Below are 20761 nucleotides of genomic sequence, written 5' to 3'. Positions count from 1 at the left end.
AAAAGATAAACAAAATCAGAAAACAAATAAAAACAGTTCCAGTGCTTAAACGACACAAATATTTAATAACTTAAAGCAAAAGCAACTTCAATAAACTTCTTCACTCTCTCAATTTGCACGCCAAACAAGGTAAGTTCAAGGGCACAATTTTAATCAATCTCTATGTTATTTGATATCTTATGCGATTCTCTGTGTTGTGTTTGAACTTTTATGCAATATTTTCGAGCACGTTTAACTTGCAAACTTAGGGCTAGTTATTTGATACACAAGTGAGATAAGTTTAACTAAATATAAGTCTTAAGTTTTGAATGCAAAGCGACTAGCGGTGGGTAATAGTGCTATTTCTTTACTTACATACATAATCGTACATTATTCGAATATATGATAACATTTGGTGCGCATCTCTCCACTCTCAGTCTAGTTCTAAGATTTAACAAGGTGGACCCTAGTAGTACTTCATTATACACTTTATCTGACTATAAGCATTTCATATACCCCTTATTAAAAGGGTAGCTCTTCCACAGCTGCATTCCAGACCGGCAAACCGCGGCACACGTAGACACAGCAATTGTAGATTTTCGGCTCCACTTTGCCCATTTGCACATTGGCCAAAATGGCGCTTAGACTGCCCGTATGATAGTCCAGGTGCTGCTCCAGAGTATCGCTGTTCCCTTTGAGTGCTGCTGTCAAAGATGGCTAATTAGTGAGACTCTATGCATTATCGAAACTCCTACCTTTGACAGTGCCCTGCGAGACCCAAGCCGCGCGATCAATGCTTGTCCAGGGTATGATCTGTTTCTCGACCGGTGCTATCCACTGGCTCAGTATATTGGCGGACACATTATCCATATTGCCATCCAGTGCGGGCATCAATGTGCCCACCACAGTGGGACAGAGCGCGCCATGGTAGTAGTCCTGTGCTCCGTATAAGGCACTGTACAGACCCGAGCTCAGCACGCGCGTCGAGTCGCAGCCGAAAAGAAAGATGACACCCTGGATGCGATTGCGATAAATCAGGCGACTGGAAACATATTGCAGACTCGAGCCGTGACCCGCATAGCTGAAAGAAACCAACTGTATCATCTGTTTACCAGCTGGCTTCCAGGGTTCTACCTACACAAAACAATCGGCCTTGAAAGCCTTTTCAATCATAAACTGCTCCGTGGGCACCGTCTCGAACATATGCTGCCAGTGGCTGAGCCAGTATTCGAGAAAGCTGCGCAGACGACGGCCCGAATTTTGCAGATCAGCATCGGGATTAATGAGTGTTATGCCTTTCTTAATGTCGACCATATAGTAACCGTGCTGAATCTTTGCCTTGTGGTACTTGAACAGGCGCCACAAACTGTGCAGCGATTTGATGCGCGTGCACTCCTGCATGGGCGCCAACTGCTCCCAATGCATATGATCCAGGCGCTGAAAGACAATAAGCATTAGCCGTCTCAGATGTAACATGGAATATGCTCAACCTACCTCATCTACAACCAGTATGATGGGAAAGCGTTTCGCAGCCAGCTGTTGACGCTGCTCGAGTTTCTGCCATTTAGTGGCACAGCTCTTGAGCAGCTCGTAGACGAGCAGCGCCTCAGTCTCATTGTTATTGTTGTTGCTGTTGCTGTTTAGCTCATAGCTCAGCTGTTTCATCTGGTCGTGTGGCAAACGATTCGCATGCAGCGCCGCCTGTGAGAGCAATATACGCTGATGATTGTTCCACCTGTGCTCCACGCAGAACTCATCAACGCGATCAAAAATCAATTTGGTTTGCTGTTGCACTGCAGCATCGGCATAGCGCTTGCCCAGAAACATGAAACAGTAGGGCATGAATACGCTGTTCAGATCGGCAATTAGTTTCTGCAAGGTTTAAAGATTAACAACTATAATCATACAGATAATATATGTGTCAGGCACCTTTAAGTAGTCTTCGAAGGCATGCAACTCTTTCCAGTATTTAGCCTTGGACTCTTGATCCTTTACCGCCAGCGGATCGACTGTGACCACTCGCCGAAATCGCTCCACCATAGTGCTGTACTCCTTAAACAAGCTACCCAGCGCATCGTTATTGAAGTGCAGGCAAGTGGGCTCGAGCTCTGGACTGCGACAGTGCCGTAGAAGAGAAACATAAATGTCGCCATTGGCGGCAGCGATCTCACAAAAGGTGGAGTAAGTGGTGGCCGCATTGAAGCTCTTGCAGAGCTGCAGCACACACCACTCCTCTGGCAGTTGTTGGCAGACCTCTGTGATGCGTGCATAGCCCAACTTTGGATCCTGCACGTCCTGCAGAAAGTCCAAGCTATCGATGACTGTGTTTTTAGGCGTTGTTGTGCGTTCCTCCAATTTCAATTGGTAATTTAATATGTTCTGCAGAAATTTGTTCCTGTTTAACGTAAAAGACAGTTTAGTAATTAGTAAACAAATTATGTGGCATAATTAAATACTATATTTAGCATTTAATATATACAGTATCACCTTTTGTAGTCTGCTTTTTCCTTGGGAGTCGCTTCCAACAATATTTCGGAAGCGTTCGGCAGCTGGTTTTCCAGCTCCTGGGCCTCGGTTAGGAGTCGCATATCTGCGCACTGAAATAGTGCTCTAACTTGATAATAAATCGAATCCTTTTCATTGCCATTGCGATATTCTTCGTCCGCACGCAATAAATTATATTCTGGAGGGGTCGGAATCAAAGCAATTAGACGCTGCTGGAATATTAATTATTTTGCATACCTTTGGTTTCGGGTCCAACTTGCACACTTGTTAAGCTACGCAATTCTTTTTCTGTTGCTTCGGCATCAAACATTCTGTATACAAATGATTTCAATTTAATTTGTAAATTCGAAAAACGGCGCCGTCTGCCACTGCTTTTTGCATGCCACAAGTTGTTGTTGTTTTCACGTTTTGCATGCAGTGTTGGCAGCGGCGTAAAAAGGTACCATTGCGCATCACTGCAAACATCGATAGACACACGCAGCAACGCTGTGGCACGCACTACATCGATAGTGGTGGTAATTTTTAGGGTATTTTTGCGAGTATGGCGGTAATTTTGAATACAGTAAATTCATGAAAAATTAAAGATATTCATATAGTTATATAACATTAGATCAGTGATTGCTGTTAGCAGGTACAAAAATGGCAGTGCCTACAACTACCTTTTGCTTTTCTAAGTAACAATGTTGCAATGCACGTGCCTCAGCTCAGCGTTCACAGCGCAAAAGCTCTGCTCCTGCTATTGTTGTTGTTGCTGACGTGTATTCATTCATAAAAACACGGCAGCATGAAAGTTCTCGTAACGAAGCATCGGCAAAGCTTTGCGCAGCGGCGCAGATGCCCAAACACCCAGCAAACTGTGTCAATCTCGTCTAACACATGTGTTTGCCCGCCTCTGCCTGTGTGTGAGTGTGTATATGTTTGTATGTACATATATATATTTTGTATGTATGTACATACATACATTGTACATTATATTGGCACCCCGGTGAACCACACCCTCCAATTGCCCTAAAAAACCTTACGCAACAACAAAGCGACACACATTGGCAATTATTGCAACAACAACAACAATTACAAGAGCTTTGACATTTTACAGCAAGCAAGGTCCAGCAGATTCTGACTTTTGTTGTTTGGCTTTTTATTTCCTTCTAATTTTTTTTTTGCTGCCGCTGCCCAGGCGCGCCTTTTTGCTGCTCGCTGCAAGCAGCCGCTGCAGTTTCTAATGACGTGTCTTAAAGAGATAACGACAGCAGCAGCAGCAGCAGCCGCAGCAGAGGCACTGACTTTGTGCGTGGGGTGTGCATGTGAATGTATGCGCGTGTGTATGTGTGTGGGAATGCGTGTGAAGGTCTGACGTCAGTGAGCCTGGCGCATCCCGTTTGTGTCTACGCGTGTGTGTGTGTGTGAGTGTGCGTGCTCCGTTACTTTTTGTTTTTGTTAGCCGCCGCCCAGCTGCAACTGCAACCTGCAGCTTGAACGCGTCGCGACGCTGCCTTTGCCCCCGCCAGCTGCTGCCTAGCATCAAGAGCTGCCGCCCCGCTCATCGGCCTTTCATTCTCCTGGGTGCTTCGGGCCGGTCTAAGGCTGTCAATTATGTATTTATTGGCAAATGAATGCAGTGCCCAAGCAGTGGCAGGCAGCATTATTATTATTGATGCAGCATCCCCAGCAAATGGAAACACATTGATAACTTGACGAGTCTTTCGTTAAATATTGAAAAGACGCCGACGCACTAGGCCGCTCTCGCTCTCGCTCTTCCCCTCTCTCTCGCTCGCTCACATTCGCATCCTCTCTGTTTGTCTTTCTCTGTCTGTCGTGCAATTTGCTTTTGCTACTTTGTGTTTGTTGTGTATTGTTGCGCTGCTGGCGTCGCAGTTAACGCCGCCATCGCCGTTGACGTCGCTGCTGGCCCGTTGGCCGCAGAGCACTCAGCATCCTTTCTACTTATTAATTTTGATGTTGCTTTTCACTTTTACTTTGTGTATGTTAAACGTGCCTCAGTCAGACGCTAACATTTCGTGTGTGGGTGGATATGACTCTGACTCTGGAGTGTGGCTGTGTGTGCGAGTGTGTGGCTGTGTGCGTGTGTGCATGTGTGTCCCATGATAATCATCTGTTATTATTGTTGCTGTTGCCGTTCTTGCGGTTAGTTAAAATTGCAATAGTTTTGTTGTTGGGGTCATAAAAAGTTGACTTGTTGTTTGAAGCGCACGTTCAATCTGTTTGACCAGTGACCATTTGCACCACAGCACCATTAACCAAACACCCACTCGCCCACAAGAACCACCTGGCAACCCTCTGCATTATTTATGGGCCACAGCCAATGCAAAAAACTTGGCACGTACATACATTCATGTCTTCGGTGTGTTTGTGTGTGTGTGTGTGTGGAGCTTGCGAGCGGGTTGAGTACGTCGTCGTACGCCTAGCAAATTATAACATTAATATTACATTAACGCACACAAACGTGCATGCTCACACACACACACACACACACACACGCATTCGCACACACATGCATCGGGGAGACATTAAAACGAAACAGAATGGCAAAAACTTTCATTTGACGTCCTAACAGCAACAACAACGACAGCAACAGCACGCGACATGTAAAATAAATGTAACAAAATGCGTCCGAACACTAAACAGAAACAGAAAGAAGCAGCAGAAACAGTAGAAACACAGCAGAAGAGACGGCGGCAGCAGCATCAACACAAAAACAACAAAAGGCCGTCAAGAGCAGAGCCAGAGCCAAAAACAGAGGCAGAGGCAGCGAGCGAGCGGCAGCAGCCACCCCAAAAAATGTGGCACACATTCCAACAGTTGCAGCGATGCTGACGTCGACAGCGAGGCACAGCAGAGATGCCGCTGCCAGCTGATGTTGCTGCTGCTGCTGCTGCTACTGCTGCTCCTGTTCGTTCTGCTCTGCTCGCAAAGTCAAAGCGATTTTCGAAGTCGACGGTTGTGTGGCTCGCGCTGCTTGCTCCGGTGCTGCTTTCTGAAGCAACTGACAAAACGCTTTTAACACTTAAAAAATATACACCAACACACACGCACGTACACAGAAACATATATACCACACTCACACACACTTATACTCAAACCACATTCTGGCCAAACTGCAAAAATTGTAAGCGAAAAATCAACAACAGAAGCGAGCGAAGCGTGTGAAAAAAGTGTAGCATGCTTTTAGGCAGCGCACAAAAATAACAGCAACGGCGAAATAAGTTTAGAATTTGGCAATTGCCAAATGCAAAAGCTGTGCGTAAAGTGTTTTGAAACAAAAATTGACATTTAAGTAAATTAAGGTGTGGTGATTTATGCAACTTTTTAGCCACACGCACGAGCACAGGGCGGCGACAGACACATACATAAGCGGGCCGAGGGGGTCAGAGTGGAGAGCAGCAGCAGCAGCAGCCAACGACTGCACATACCTCTAAGCTAAGGCACACACACGCACACACGCACACACACACACACATACACAAACACGAAGAGCGGAGGCATACAAAATAAAGGATAACGACGAACGAGCAACGCAAAAGCAAGAAAGAAATCGAAATTAAAATATATGTTGTACAACAAAAACAACAAGAACAACAACAGCAACAGAGCAGGCAATTTTCGGCTGTCGCTGTAATTCGAAGCTCATCTGCGCTGCTTTGCTCTCTGCTGCTCCGACGGCGGCTGCTGTGCGGCTGCCGCTGCCTCTCTGCCTCTCTGGCTGTCTGCTTTACCTCTGCTTTTTGCTCTCTCTCTCGCTCTCTCTGTGCTTCGTCAAGTGAAAACATTTCGTTTCGTCAAGTTTTGTAGGTATTTTGGCAGGCCAGAAGGCAGCTACACACACAAATCCACAGAGCGACGACATGTCCTCATCATCTGCTATTGCTGCCGCTGTTCCTGTGAATAAAAAATCTAAATAATTATTAATAAAAACCGAATCGAAAAACACTTAAAGGCACTGCAAATAACATGCATAAATAATAACAAACAAATTACACCAAAACACACACACACAAGTGCACAAGGAATTGCAGCAAACCAAAAAAAAAAAAAAAGAAGGAGAAGAACAATTTTTTGTGTGTGTTTTTGCGAATAGGCAAAAGGCGTTGCCAAATCAAAAGCAGCAGCACACAGATTGTTGAAATAAATGAATAAATATATAAATCTCTACTAAACGCAATCATAACTTAAACGAAACAGGCACAAAGTAACTAATATAAATATTTATAACTGAAAAGAGCTAGAGAACTGCAAGCAAATAAATTATTCATACGCACCGTTAAACAAAACAGCAACACAGCAAACGCACCAAAAGTGAAATTTTCAAGTGACATTGTGAAAGGCAGCCACAATCCAGGCTGCATTAATAAAACATACAACAATCATATAGCATATAGGATACAAAGGATAAAAGGAGTCGGCACAGGAGGCGCTCTGCCTGTTCTATTATTTAACTGCTTACAACAGACGTTTTCAACTGGACGAAAGCTGATTGAAAGCCGCTTTCAACAGCAGCATCCGTCGTTCACTAATACTCAACGCGAGGGAGAGAGAGAGCGAGAGCGCACAAAATAGTGAGAGGGAGAGACGGAGAGCGTGATAGCAGCAGCGACGTCAACGTCAATCCGCTCAATATTTATATTGCACGAGACCAATTCGCGATTCACGCTCCAACTGCTGACGACTCAGACGCAGACGCCACTGGAGGTCCTGGGTATCAGACTGTGGCTCTGGTTCATCTGGTGCCTGGTCCAGCCACAGCACCAAAATAAATAACATCTGACAGCTGCTGCCTGTCTCCTGCTACTGCGCCCACACCAGCTCGCATCCAGTCGAGTGGACTCAACTCTCTAGTGCACAATTCGCAGAGGCCCAAGCAATATTTCCGCCAGACAAATACGCTACAGCTGTAACTGCAATCGACTACTACAATCAGCCACAACAAACTAGCAATAACGGTAGAAACAAACCAAAAAAGAAATAATAAACAACTAAAAAACACGCAATGGGTGCCAAGGAAAGTGTCGAGGCAGCCGTCAAAATGAATGCCGATGGCTGGGGCCACGTGGAGGTGTGTATACAAAACAATAATAATAACAAGCACATTATTATTTTTATAAGTCCATCAGTTGCCAGTGATAAACTATATATATAAGTGTTTATTGTGATTCTATATATTTGTTTACTGAAGCAATCTCTCTTGCTGCTACTCTGAGCTCTGAAATATTTACACTCTGCTGTCTCTAGAAGGACTAGTTGAATTTGTATATATGAATTTGTGCTAAGTCTTTAATAATTGATATTCATTATCGATTTAGCATTTCTTTAGGTGTTTCCTGGCCTTTCCGCAATATCTTTAAATTTGCAAACGAATTTTCACTCTACACCTATATATTCTTCTACCATTTATAATATTTTCCTATACTTTCAATTTATTATTATTTTAATATTTATTTATATATTTTATAGTTGCCTTTTTAGATTTATTCGGAATTTAATTTAATTTATTCAGGCCTTTATAACTCTATCTAAACTTCCCTAATTTTCACAGAGATAAACATTCCTTGAATAATATACAAATATTTATTTAGACATTTTATTTTTCTTTAATTAAATTTCCATTTTATATTCACATTTCAGTTTAATTACTAAATATAAGCGAACAGCTCGGTATCTAATCTGTCTAAATCTTTCAAAATTTGCCATCTGAAACATATTTATACACTAACTGCCTTTAATTATTTTGTATTGCAATTTTCAGTTACTACCCCATAAAGTTCACAAATATTAGAGCTCTTAACCCATCCAACGTTATACATATATGCAATCATGCGTTAGTCATCTCTTACTCTATCATGCTGTCAATCGCACTGGTGCTCCCAGTCCAATTTGTCAAGTGCTGAAGGGGGCAGCGTCTGTGTGGCAAGTGTGACCCAAAAAATGGGCAGAGCTGTCGCCACCTTCGCTCCTTATTGCGATTTGATGATGCCACACTGCGACAATTGAGATTGAGCGACTGAGCGCTATTTGATTGATTTTAAAAATAAATTTCAACAAAGACAAAACACAAAAAAAAATAATAAAAACAAAAAGCAAGCAAGCAAGCACGTGCAGTGCTGTGTGGCATCCACTTGATGGGGCAGCAGCCACAGCAAGCGGGCCAGACGAAATTTCCGTCTGGTTATCGCCCAGATCTCTCTGCAGCTCTTGAGCGCAGCCGACACAGATGCTGTGCGTGTGTGTGTGTGTGGGCGAGATCGTGTGGAGACAATGAGGCTGCTGCATAAGATTTACAGTTGATGTGGAGAGCTGCTCAACATCGTGAGAAGCAGAGACGAAGATCCAAAGAGTACAAGAGTCTCTCTCTCGCTCTCGCTCTCTCTCTCGCTCTCTCACTCTAGCGTTACGTAGCGGCTGAATGAATGAATGAAAATGCGCTTTGATTTTTCAACCGATTTGCGTGTGTTTTTAGTTGTTTGCTTGAGTCGGTGGCGTGTATTTCGAATGCTCTTTTGGCACACACTAGTTCGATTTTGTTTATATAAATACAATAATTAAACGCAACCCATGACCGCAGCCAGGTCGTAAACAGGTGTCTGTGCTTGTCTCAACGCCGGAGGCTGTAAACAAAAATAGATAACAGCCAAAAAACATATATATAAATATATATAATAAACAACAAATGTGGTCAGCAACAGGCTGCAGACAGCCAAAAATTAAAATTAAACTCTATTGTAGACATATATATATATACATTTAGTTCATATACATACATATATATATGGTCTTAAGGTGTAGCAGAGGAATTTTAAAATTAAATTCATATAAATAAGTGCGACAGCCGCAAACTTTCAATGTGCAACATCTGTGAGTGCTCAAGTGTGTGTGCTGGTATGTGTGTGTGTGTGTGTGTCAAAGAACATAAAACTCACCGATCAGATCAAATCATAAACATCTAAATCAAAGCAAAACTTCAAAGCGCTGAGGTGTTTTTTTTTTGTTTTTTATTTTTTGTATTTTCTTTTTCATTTGTTTTCTGTTGACACCTACACGTTAGAGTCGCTGCAGCATGCGGCATGTGGCAGGGGGCGCGGAGTGCATTTTGGTCAGCAATAGCGTTGAACTCGCTGCGTTCGCACCTCGAAATTGAGAGAGTGAGAGAGAGAGAGAGAGAGAGAGAGAGAGAGAGAGACGTGTTGGTGATAATAGCCATCAGCTGCAGCCGGCGTGGGTTGTTTCATAGATTGATCAAAGAGTCGGGTGATTAAATATTAATGTGTGTGTGCGGGTGTGTGTGTGTGTGTGGCTCAAAGCTGTTTAATTTATGCTTTGTGCTTAAATACCTATTTGATATATGTAATATGTCTTGCATTGAAATTCTTTCGGCATTGCATGCTGCGATAAATCAGCCTCTGCCTTATATATTTGTTGCGTGGAAATGTTGAATGGTAGCTCAATCAAGGGCATTAAAGTTAATTTAGGTAAAAGTGTCTATTGAAGTAAATATAAGAATATGCTATTTGAATGTTGAGTATGCATAAATGTACATAATTTATTTTTGCTAATTAGCAGACTATAAAAGTTTTCACTATATACATTGTCCTAAGAGCAAAAGACTTTTAGAAGACTTTTGTATAAAAATAAATAAATTCTGATTGTTGTTCGATAGTCCATAGTTAATAAAAACAAATTTAATTAAGGTAAGATTAAGCTTTCAAGATCAAAAACTACAAATTTGATAGTTTATTGTGAAATAGGCCCTGATTTTCACATAAAACTAAGTTCTTTACCTTAGAGTATCTTTTGTATTCTAAGCTATATATATAAATAATATTTTTATTAATTTATAAGTAACTATTCATTCTTAAGCAAAAGTCTATCAAATAAGCTCAATTGGAATTTTAGGCAATTTATATATATATAAAAAAAAAAAACAAATTATATGAAATAACTAGACTAGACTAGAAATAAAATTACAATATAAATTTAATCGTATCCTATTGTATATGATTTTCCTTCTACAGACTGTTAACATATCTAATCCATAAAATTAACTCACACTCTTCTCTCTTTCTCTCTCTCCGTCTGTCTCTGTCTCTGTTGCACCTGCAGCGCGGCAGTCGCTACCACGGCCATCGGCATAATCAACGTTCGCAGTCGCTAAATCGCGGCCAGGCGCTCTCGCAGGCGGACGTGACCGGCATGTGGTGACATCGGGGTGCCTCTGGTAAAGGTAAGACTCTCACCACTATATACCTATATCACCTATATGCATAACTGATCCATCGACATTTAACACACTCTATAGGAGCTGCGGCGGGCTGTGCTAACTGCGCCATGGGCAACAAATTGAGCTGTTCGTGTGCGCCTCTGATGCGCAAGGCTTATCGCTATGAGGATTCACCCTGGCAGAGCTCTCGTCGTCGCGATGGTCATCTCTTAAGGTGAGTGGGCGTGGCTGGCATTGATGGCCGTCAACCGTTATAAATCCTTCTAGACTCTTTTGTTCTCCGACTGCCTGTAAATATTTATATATGTACATATATGTGAATGGATTGAAACAACTACAACAACAATAACAATAACAAACAACTAACTCAAAAACAATTGAATTCGCTATTTCGATCAACTTTTGTAATTTAACTAATTGTGTTCTTCTTCTGGTTTTTCTTTCTTTCAAAAAACAAAAAATCTAAATGTAAAAAAAAAAAAACAAAAACAAAAACGAAAAACTTTCGACTTTTTGCCCACACTTTCAACAACCAACACACAACCCACACTGCCTAATCTAAATTGTTGGGCGCAACAACAACTACAACAACAACAACAACAACAACAACAACTATAACAAATCTGCAACAACTTTTCCTTCCTAAACGACTGCAACTGCAACAACTACAACAACAACTGTCAAACCGTGCTTCCCCACTTTGATTTTACTTTCAATTCAATCGATCCTCCAAAATCAAACTTCCTCAACCACAAACTTGCACCAAACTCAATCAATTGGATGAACCAAAAAACCAACAACAACTTTTGCAATAATCAATTTGTCAACAAACGTTTTATTAACCAACGCCTAGTTCGTTCAGGTTGTGGGCTGAGGTCTTTCACGTATCGGCAAGCGGCGCCGGCACCGTCAAGTGGCAACAAGTGTCTGAAGATTTGGTTCCTGTTAACATTACCTGCATTCAGGACTCGCCCGAGTGCATCTTTCACATCACCGCGTACAACAGCCAGGTGGACAAGATACTCGATGTGCGACTTGTGCAGCCAGGTGAGAATGACCACCCCCCTCACACTGTTTACCTTTGCTAATTGAAAATTGCATTATCCCTCTCCCTCCCTCTCTCTCTCTCTATCTCTATCTCTCTGTGGTATTTGCAGGCACACGCATTGGCCAGGCATCGGAATGCTTTGTTTACTGGAAGGATCCAATGACTAACGATACTTGGGGCCTCAATTTCACATCGCCCATCGATGCCAAACAGTTTCGGGAATGCTGTGTAAGTATTCTCTTACAGTTTGCTGCATATTGCAAACGCGACGATGACAAGCAACCACCTCAACTGATACCTCAACCAAAGAACCACCTCAGCCAACAACCACAAAAACAAACACTAAAGCAATACACACACACACACACACGCACACACACAGAGTAACACTATTTAACAAGTAACAAACACTTTGGAGCAGTTTGAATGCTGCCACAAATGCAAACAACCAGTTGATGATGATGTTGATGATGATGATGATGATGATGATGCTGTGATGATGACCGACGGTGATGAATGTTGAATTAATGAACTAATGATGATGATTATGTTCCATAAACCACTAACAATATAAATGAATATATATACATATATTTTCAAAATTACTCGAATAGCTCCGGCCATAGCTATAAAACGTGTGAAATCATTCAAAGTACGCGCAATAGCTTCAATTCATGCCATGCCATTAGTCACAGTCAGTATCAGTCGTAGTCACTGTCGCAGTCACAGTCACAGTCACAGTCACAGTCACAGTCACAGTCGCTGTTACAACATAAAGACAGATAGACAGACATATAGACACAGATACAGTTACAATTACAGTTACAGACACAGACACCGCTCTCAAAACTGCTTAAACAAGAACTGCTCCCGTTGAATATACCTGTACAAGTATATATACTCTATATATATATATATATATTCTCGTTCTTAGTTGACCAACATCAGACATACATATAATAAATATATATACGTTGAATAATCAAAATTTGGTATCGTACTTGAAAATTCGAATTTTGTGTTTTGTATTGAGTTTCTGTTCTCCTCTCGTTTGAAATATCCATCCATTTTGTAAACAATTTGGACAACAACTCTAAAGTAATACCTACCCACATATATATAGTAGTGCTTAAACCGCTTTTACACGTTGAATTGAATATAAACACAAGAGAAAATGATCAGAGATTGAAAGAGAATCCAAATGAGAGACATATAAAAAAAGCTAAAGCTCGCTTCTACTTCCATTTCCGATCAATTTCTTAACCAGACTGAAGACACTCACACACACACACACAGACACACACTACTGACTCTCACAGCAACAACAACAACAACTAGATTTACTATTCACTCATTTAGTCAACATAAACTGTCTGGATTTAGTATCTAATAATTGTTTCGTTTCTTTTCTTACTTTGCGCCTCATTTGTTGCAGGTATCTTACATTGTAAAAAAATACGTTAGTATCGCTTCATATTGTTTATTTGTCAAAACACACTACTACTACAAACTCAACAACTAAATACAAACTGCTGCTAACTAAGACTAACTACTACTATTAAAATAACTAATTAATAACTATGTTTTTTTTTGAACCATCACAGCAGAGAAAACAAAGAACTCTCTAATGATCAAATCATTTATATATACTATATATAGAGAGAGAGACAGCCTCTCTAAATGTATTTAAGTTTTGAAATATCCCCATTCAAGTAGCGCTTCCCTATTGTCGGGCATGTATAAGAACTCTACCTACATACATACACATACACACACGCTATCTGTTTTTCTTTCACACACACACACACACACACAAACACACATAACAGTGTCCTTAAGTGTCGTTACTGTTTTGTAAGCTTTTCACTTTTATGTGTCTTAAACCCTCCTACTCTATCGCCAACCGAAACGCTCTCTCTGTGTACGCTCCTCAATCACAAGTTTCTCAACCCGGTTAATCACATAACTCACGCATACCATAACAGTTAAATGTATTATATACTAGCCAATTGATGCCCAGCAACAAATAAACTCATAAGTGTTCAAAGTTCCTATTAATTCTTGTTGTGTGTGTGTGTATTTTGAAAGTTCCAAAGGTTCCAACAACTACTATTTGTATTTAACTCTATAGCACACACACACGCATACATACACAGTGAACCCACACACACACACACAAACACAAACTGACGTCACTTACACATACAGTTACACGCACACCCACTAAAATTTGTTAAATGTATTTATATTATATATTCTTTCATTTCTTTTTCTCTCTTCTAATCATTTTCGAATTCATTCTCGAAACACGCCAAAAAAAAAACTATTTAAAAAAAAAATTTGTGTATATATATAAATATATATATAAAAAATACCAAACTAAATTCGTTTTCAAATCTTTCATTTTTGATGCATTTCATTTGATACTTAAAAAATACAACAAAAAACTACCAAATGTCGTACTTGAATTTGAAATGTAACGAAAACATATACTATGTTGTCGCAAACAACGATTAACAAACGACCAACCATATAAATTGAATACTCTACACGCAACAATAACGAATACAACAACAACTACAACAACAAACAAACAACAATTAACCAATGAACAACAACAATTTTGAATACATTTCTAAATGTACACCACTTACAAATCTATCTATCTACTATCTATGAAACTCTGTCCCACCCGAAATGCTTTTATTATCTAACATCAATTTTATTTAACTACTCTATCTCTCTTAACTATATATTTATGTATGTATAAATATATATTTTCAACTCGATTCGTTTGCATTTGACACGTGCGCAAAAAAACAAAACCAAAATCAAAAACTAATTTAAATGATAAATGATTATAAATGTATAAATATAAAATTGATATCTTGCAATACAAACATGAAAAATTCGATGAATTGAATGATAATTGTATTAAAATCGAATTGCCAAAACGTACAATGAAAATGCAAAAGAAAAACGCAAAACGCTTTAAAACAATCGCACGTATCCTCTACTACAATACCGTTACCTATCCACTGCAAACCGTTTCCGACGAGCCCTAAGTTCCCCAACAACCCACCCAGCCCCAAGAACCTCATCCCCCCAGCCAAGTGGGCGGTTTAAATACGCAAATGAAAATCAAATATCGAAACAACTTTCAAAAACAATGCAAAATTTTTGAATCGTATCAAATGTTAGCAGCGCTAGGAAGCTGAAGAGTGTAGCTAGCGACCAGCTATGTTTGAGAATCGCCAAGAGAGGCGACTAAATAAACAGTTAACCAATTGAGTATAGCCAAGTGCCAAAAGAGAAGGCCAAAGATAGTATATTAAATATATTCTCGCAACATAGTTTTAAGGTTTCTAAAACCAAAATCAAATCGAAATCGAAATCAAAATCGAAGCAACACGCACAGGCTCACAATAATTGTTCTCGCAGCAAGTTAATCAAAAATAGGCATATATATTTAAAGCTAAGTGTTGAAAATTGTTAGGTTAAGTTGAAAGTTTAAATGTTATTCGATGAAATTAAATCAAATCAAGTCGAATCGAATTAGATCAAGTGAATTTAGTTGTAAGTGCGCCTAGCGCCCTAATATGCTTCCTCGAGCCTCACTGCGCAGAGATTAGCTCTTTAAAGTAAAGTATACCCTGCTTAATGCAATGCACTCTTAAGGCTTCACAAACCTAACTAAACTCGTAACTACCAACTAACTAAGCAACTAACTAACTAACTAACTAATGCTTGTATGTGTATGTTTGTCTACTTCACTTAACTATCTATTTCTATGTCTAATCTAAAATACATCTCTATATATATTTATATATGTACTCAAGCCTTGAGCACTTCTCTAGTTGTACTACTCTATGTAAACTCTATGCACTCTTCTAATAGTTCTATAAGTCCTATAAAAATCACACACGAAGCAACTGCAACAGCCACAGTCACAGCCACAGCCGATAGTACGGCTATTTTTCGCCAAGTCGGAACGACTTGAGCCAGTCATGCATAGATCTATCAGATCTATGTCGATCTAGGCAGCTAAAGAGAGAAAAATTTTTGAAAGCAGAGAAAGCAGAAACCGCACACACAGAACCTTGTAATCCCAATCAACTAACCTAATGATAGTGCGACGTTTTACAGTCGCCTTCTTTCAAATTTTCACGAAAGGCCTCGTCGAGCTACTCCCTGAAACTGGATCCGCCGGGCAAGGGCAAGGTGAAGGCCAAGCGAAAGCCTCTCAGCACTCCGGCGTCGCCGTCGCGCGTGCGCCAAGAGCCCCAATGCACCTGCATGTCCGCCGAGCAGTATGCGCGCTTGAGAACCGATCCACGTGTTAGAGGTGAGAGAACAAACCAATCCAAAAACTAAGACTAAATACTACAAAACAAAAAACTAAAAAAAAACCCAAGTCAAAACTGAAAGCAAAACCAATTCTCAGCCAAATCGAATCGAATAAGCAAATCGGTTAAGTCAATTCAGTCAACGAGCTATTCCGTCTCGTACTACCCCAAAACATTGATCCCTTCACTATTGCTTTACGTCTCCAGTTCATGTTTCTTCGAATGATTTGCTTTAACGCGACGATCTCTATTTTTTCTCACTCTCCCTCTCTCTCTCTCTCTCTCTCTCTCGGTCTATATGGGGCATGTTTCGCCCGTATAGTTGTGCTAGTTAACCGTTTGATTTACGCTTAGCCCCCGTCTCTTCACATATATATAAATAAGTAATACAATGTAGCCCCGCCACTCTACAATTAGAGATTAGGAGCCAACTCCACCGCATCCCACCCATCAAATCTCATCGCCATACTCATTGCAGGTTCATCCACATTGCCGCGTAATGTCGGCTCCCACAGAATCACCGATGTCGATGGCCAGCAGCAGGGCAAAGTTGTAAGCGCCGTGAGCAGCACCTCGCTCTATGATAATGTGGCTAGCGGTGGGCCGGGCGTGGTCCAAGGAGGCGGTAAGTAATTGGAGAGCGTAGAGAATGGTATAATATGAATATATAAACTAAAATTTAGTATAAATTAGTTCACTCAATGAACAAGTAAATATTGCGAACCTCTCTGTCTTAAGTCAACTTGTAATGCATGTAAATCAAATTTATTTAGATTTTCTATTTTTATTTTCAACAATTTATCATTAGTTTTGCTCCACTGTGCAATGTCTTTTGCCAGCTCTGATTTGATATACGATCCTAATAAAATGCTAAATTCGCTCTACCCCTTTCTCTCTCTCCTTCTCTCTTTCCCCCTCTATATTTCTCCTCGCTCCCACAGATACCCTACAACGTCAGCTCAAAGGGCAAGACGGCTCGATGGTGGCCAATGCGGGCGTCAATACCAACACACCGGGCGTCATTGTCACCGGCGTGGGCAGCGGCTCGGACATGTGCACACAGAATCATGTGGGCTCCCAGGTGGGCCCAGACGATGCCGGCGCCTGCCAAATGGATATGGATCTGTCGAAGAGCGAGGGCACCCAGGTTGGCGGCGGACTGCACCAGAGCGTGGGCACCTCCACCAAGTCGACCGGCACACGCACCAAGGATTTCAACGATGATATGGTAAGTGAAGCCTACCAGTCGCTCGCCGAGCTGCGAGCTGGGAGCTGTCTGTCTGCGCCAACCACCTAATCTATCTCTTTATCACTCACACACACACATTTGCAGACACGCGACGCGCACTCGCACGATATGCACCACCAGCACAACGTAATCAACAACAACACACGACGCAAGACCAAGAGCACCGAGGACATGAACGTCGACACGAGCACACTAAAGCGCATGCTAAAGCCGATGCCCAGCACCGAGAGCCCCGTCACGTCGCCGGAGATGGGGCGACGCCGCTACAACTACTACAATGCCAATGGCGCACAAACGCTGGGGCCGCAGCACATGCATCAGCACGGCATGGGCATGGGCATGGGCGTGGGCGTGGGCGTCGGCGGTGGGCCCGGAGGTGGAGGTGGCGGTGCTGGCGGCGGCCATCACGTCATGAACAACAATACCATGGGCCGCAACAGCGGCAGTCAGTCGTCGCGCTTCTCCGGCTCGAGGTGAGTTTTGTGTCCGGAAATTGTGTGGGCCTGTTGCCACTAAATTCGTTTCTTGAACCCGGACAGATCTTCGCATGAAATCGGTCGCGGCTATCCGCCGCGCAATCTGTACTTGGAATTGGAGCGAGAGCGCGAGCGCAGCTGCATCGAGGGCTCGCCGCCATCGGATAACGTGATGTTCGACAACCAGTGCTATGCGACCACGCCCAGCTCCAGCAACGGCAACTCCGATCAGGATCAGTCGTATGGGCAGCAGCAGCAGCCACAGCAGCCGCATCCACAGCAGCAGTCGCATCAGCCGCATCAGCCGCATCCGCCGCACCCACAGCAGCGGGCATCCAGGCATCAGCATCATCAGCATCAGCAGGCGCCCAATGTGACGCCCACACCGGGCAGCCCCACCTCGCGGCTGCTCATGGAGTACGAGATGCACTTGCGTAATACCCTGGCCAAGGGCATGGACGCCGAGTCCTATAGCCTGCATACGTTCGAGGCTCTGCTCTCCCAGAGCATGGAGAATCTGGGTGAGTTGCCCTGGCCACACCCTGTCAGCTCACTTGCAGGCTTCGATTTAGTTTTAGTTTTAGTTTTTGGGTTTGGTTTCGCTTAGGTTTTCGCTTTGGTTCACATTCGATTCCGTTCGATTTGCTGTACGCGTAGCCAATTTGGTTTGAACTCAACTTTTTGTTCTCTCGTTGTTGTTGTAGCTGAACATTTCGTCTTGTTCTTGCTCTTCCACTTCTTGTTCTTCTGTTTTTTTTTTGTTTTTTTTTTTTCGAACCACCAACCTCCTCCCAGCCACCCACTTGCTATCATTTTATTGTACGCCCCCTCTCTAATCGAATTTTTAATTAGCTTGAGCTCGAATGTTGTTTTTCACTTCGTGCCCTCGTCAATGTCTCCAATCAAGTCGCTTCTTCATGTAACACTTGAATTTGATAGAACGGGGATAAAGAGACAGACAAAAAGCGAACAGCTGGCATACCGTATAGCTAGCTAGCTGGACAGAGATAATCTGATTAATGCGGCTTGCCTTTCATTCCCACCATTTCGCAGGGCAAACAGCACAAGAATGGAATTCGTGCTGAAATCAGAATGGCTTTGTTAGCTTAATGCAGCGAGACTGCAGAGCTGGCAATAGTTAATTAAGACTACTATTTATAATCTGTATTCAAGAGCTTGACTGCTGCTACAGCCAAAGATATCATATAGATTAGGTATATCTGTATATCATAGTCTCTCTCCACAACTAAACTCAACTCAACTCTCTTTTAAATGTTATGCGGCATATTTTTTAATTTTCTGTCAACCAAATATTTTTATAATTCTAGATGTGATTTCGTTTGTATGATTTGTCTTTTTGCTATCGTAAAACTTCTCTCTAACTTTCTGTCTCTTTTAATATAAATATTTAAATAATTAAAACTTAAATGCTATCCATACATATCACAATATGCTCATCATGCGCCCTCGCACACAATCAACCAACACAATAACCATACAACAACAACAACAACAACCTAATCACTATCAACAACAACAACCACCACCACCACCACTACCAAACAACTATCATCAGAATTCGCTGAAAGCCTACCAGGATCAACACAGCGCAGCCCATATCCACTACGTAGGCGTAAGTAGTTCCATTGAATGCACGTCTCTTAACTAATGCCAACTATCCCAAATAAAAAGCCCATTAAATATATATTCGAAGAGAACTGAAATGCTGATGCTTGCCCTTAGCTGTTGTATTTTAATTAGTTTCTATATGGCTGGCTATACGCGAATTATGCTCATTCATTTCGTTTTGTTTCTCGCCTTAGCCAATGCGAAATCTTCAACCTTGCCGCTGCCGCCGCATCGCCCCCTATCCACCATACGGGATAAGGAACGCGATCGTGATCGGGATGGCTATTACAGCGATCGCAACGAATTGATTCGCGAGCGTGAACGGGAAAGGGATCGCGGCTATCTGTCCGATCACAATGCTAGGTAAGTGTCATAGAGAATAGTATGTGTGAGTGATTATACTAATTGTATATTCCATTTCAGTTTCTCGAATTCTCGCTGTGCCAGCTGCATTGGTGAATCGGCACGTGCTCAGTGGTTCCGTCATTCGGATGGCTGGCGTTCGGGCAGCTCGACCATTGGTTCCGGTTCCGGCCACGGCATGATGGCCCAGCAAATGGCCGGCTCCGGTCACAAGCGTTCGCCCTGGGACTCGCTGCCGTCGCTGCGCCAAGACAGCAGCCTCAACGATTCCGGCTATAAGAGTGCACGCGCTGACTCCTTGGAGCAACGGTAGCTATTCTTACATATTAAATATCTGAAATATGTGCTAATGATTTCTCTTCCTCTTCGCAGTGCTGAATTTATACGTCAGGATAGTTTGCGATCAGAGTATTTGAGCGATCGCGAATCACGCTATGGAATTGTACAACAGGCCTCTATAGAGAGCACCGATTCGCGCATGTGTTATCTCACATCGTCAGAGGTAAGTGAAAAAAACCCTTTTACTATATCCTCGATTGTAATTGATTCGCCAAGGCACTTGAACTTATCGAAATACCTTTTGCCTGTCTTTCAAACAGTTAACTGCAAATTCACAAACCAAATATCTTATCAAATATCTTAGCTAAACTTCCACTTCTTGCGTATTCAGCAAATCCCTTAGCTAAACTTTTCCGTAGAAATAACCAAAACTCTTGTAGAACTTTTAATAGCTATCTCAATCACGATTCGAAGGCAGTTCAACGGCCTGTTGATTGCTTTGAGAGCACCTCGAGCCTTGGCTTAAAACTTATCCATCAAGTTTTCAATACACATTCTCTCTCTCTCTCTCTCTCTCTCTCTATCTCTCTCGCTCACTTCACTTCTGTCGTGCAAACGTCTTAAGCTCTTTATAAATACCAATTTAATTCGCATAAG

At 42.0% G+C, this 20761-nt stretch overlaps 3 protein-coding genes across 20 annotated transcripts in view; 2 read left to right on the top strand and 1 right to left on the bottom strand.

The window, feature by feature from the left end:
- Positions 1–29: 29 nt before the first annotated feature.
- Sse (extra spindle pole bodies like 1, separase) lies at positions 30–2913 on the bottom strand. Of its 2 annotated transcripts, none has more exons than XM_018100476.3 (7): positions 2722–2913; positions 2467–2662; positions 1909–2374; positions 1474–1851; positions 1118–1416; positions 735–1060; positions 30–683 (listed from the first exon to the last, which is right to left on the bottom strand). In XM_018100476.3, exons 1-7 carry the CDS (start codon positions 2792–2794, stop codon positions 502–504), a joined length of 1920 nt encoding a protein of 639 aa, XP_017955965.1. In that variant the 5' UTR covers positions 2795–2913; the 3' UTR covers positions 30–501. The 2 variants fall into 2 exon arrangements, with proteins under 2 accessions (XP_017955965.1, XP_017955967.1); XM_018100478.3 differs by having other exon boundaries at positions 30–680.
- Positions 2914–6318: 3405 nt separating this feature from the next.
- Positions 6319–10810, top strand: LOC115562573 (uncharacterized). The gene is made up of 3 exons (XM_030384335.2): positions 6319–7555; positions 10597–10717; positions 10793–10810. The coding sequence occupies exons 1-2, from the start codon at positions 7490–7492 to the stop codon at positions 10693–10695; spliced, it is 165 nt and encodes a 54-aa protein (XP_030240195.1). The 5' UTR covers positions 6319–7489; the 3' UTR covers positions 10696–10717; positions 10793–10810.
- sif (guanine nucleotide exchange factor still life) overlaps positions 10799–20761 on the top strand; it is a 92215-nt gene continuing 82252 nt past the window's right edge. For 3 of the 17 annotated variants that reach the window (XM_030384331.2, XM_030384330.2, XM_030384329.2), the window contains exons 1-11: positions 10799–10928; positions 11568–11761; positions 11872–11990; positions 15909–16107; positions 16587–16733; positions 17050–17336; positions 17442–17830; positions 17897–18354; positions 19657–19825; positions 19886–20134; positions 20198–20327. In XM_030384331.2, coding sequence (XP_030240191.1) covers positions 10822–10928; positions 11568–11761; positions 11872–11990; positions 15909–16107; positions 16587–16733; positions 17050–17336; positions 17442–17830; positions 17897–18354; positions 19657–19825; positions 19886–20134; positions 20198–20327 — 2448 coding nt within the window. In that variant the 5' untranslated portion in view covers positions 10799–10821. Of the gene's footprint in view, positions 10929–11567; positions 11762–11871; positions 11991–13197; positions 13222–15893; positions 16108–16586; positions 16734–17049; positions 17337–17441; positions 17831–17896; positions 18355–19409; positions 19467–19656; positions 19826–19885; positions 20135–20197; positions 20328–20761 lie in introns of all 17 variants that reach the window. The other 14 variants (XM_089259941.1, XM_089259933.1, XM_030384327.2 and 11 more) reach the window with 9 other exon arrangements.

The sequence above is a fragment of the Drosophila navojoa genome, chromosome 4 (genome assembly GCF_054131105.1).
Source record: "Drosophila navojoa isolate 15081-1374.11 chromosome 4, UAZ_NAV_1.0, whole genome shotgun sequence".
In the NCBI taxonomy this organism is placed as follows: domain Eukaryota; kingdom Metazoa; phylum Arthropoda; class Insecta; order Diptera; family Drosophilidae; genus Drosophila; species Drosophila navojoa.
Note: the sequence above shows the minus strand (reverse complement) of the source record. Positions and strands in the feature narration are given on the sequence as shown.

Coding starts and splice junctions, on each gene's coding strand:
- Sse (XM_018100476.3), bottom strand. CDS start 2,794: ATGTTTGATGCCGAAGCAACAGAAAAAGAATTGCGTAGCTTAACAAGT. Junction 1,417..1,473: donor TCATACTGGTTGTAGATGAG/GTAGGTTGAGCA, acceptor ATTGTCTTTCAG/CGCCTGGATCATATGCATTG. Junction 684..734: donor CTCGCAGGGCACTGTCAAAG/GTAGGAGTTTCG, acceptor CATCTTTGACAG/CAGCACTCAAAGGGAACAGC.
- LOC115562573 (XM_030384335.2), top strand. CDS start 7,490: ATGGGTGCCAAGGAAAGTGTCGAGGCAGCCGTCAAAATGAATGCCGAT. Junction 7,556..10,596: donor ATGGCTGGGGCCACGTGGAG/GTGTGTATACAA, acceptor TTGCACCTGCAG/CGCGGCAGTCGCTACCACGG.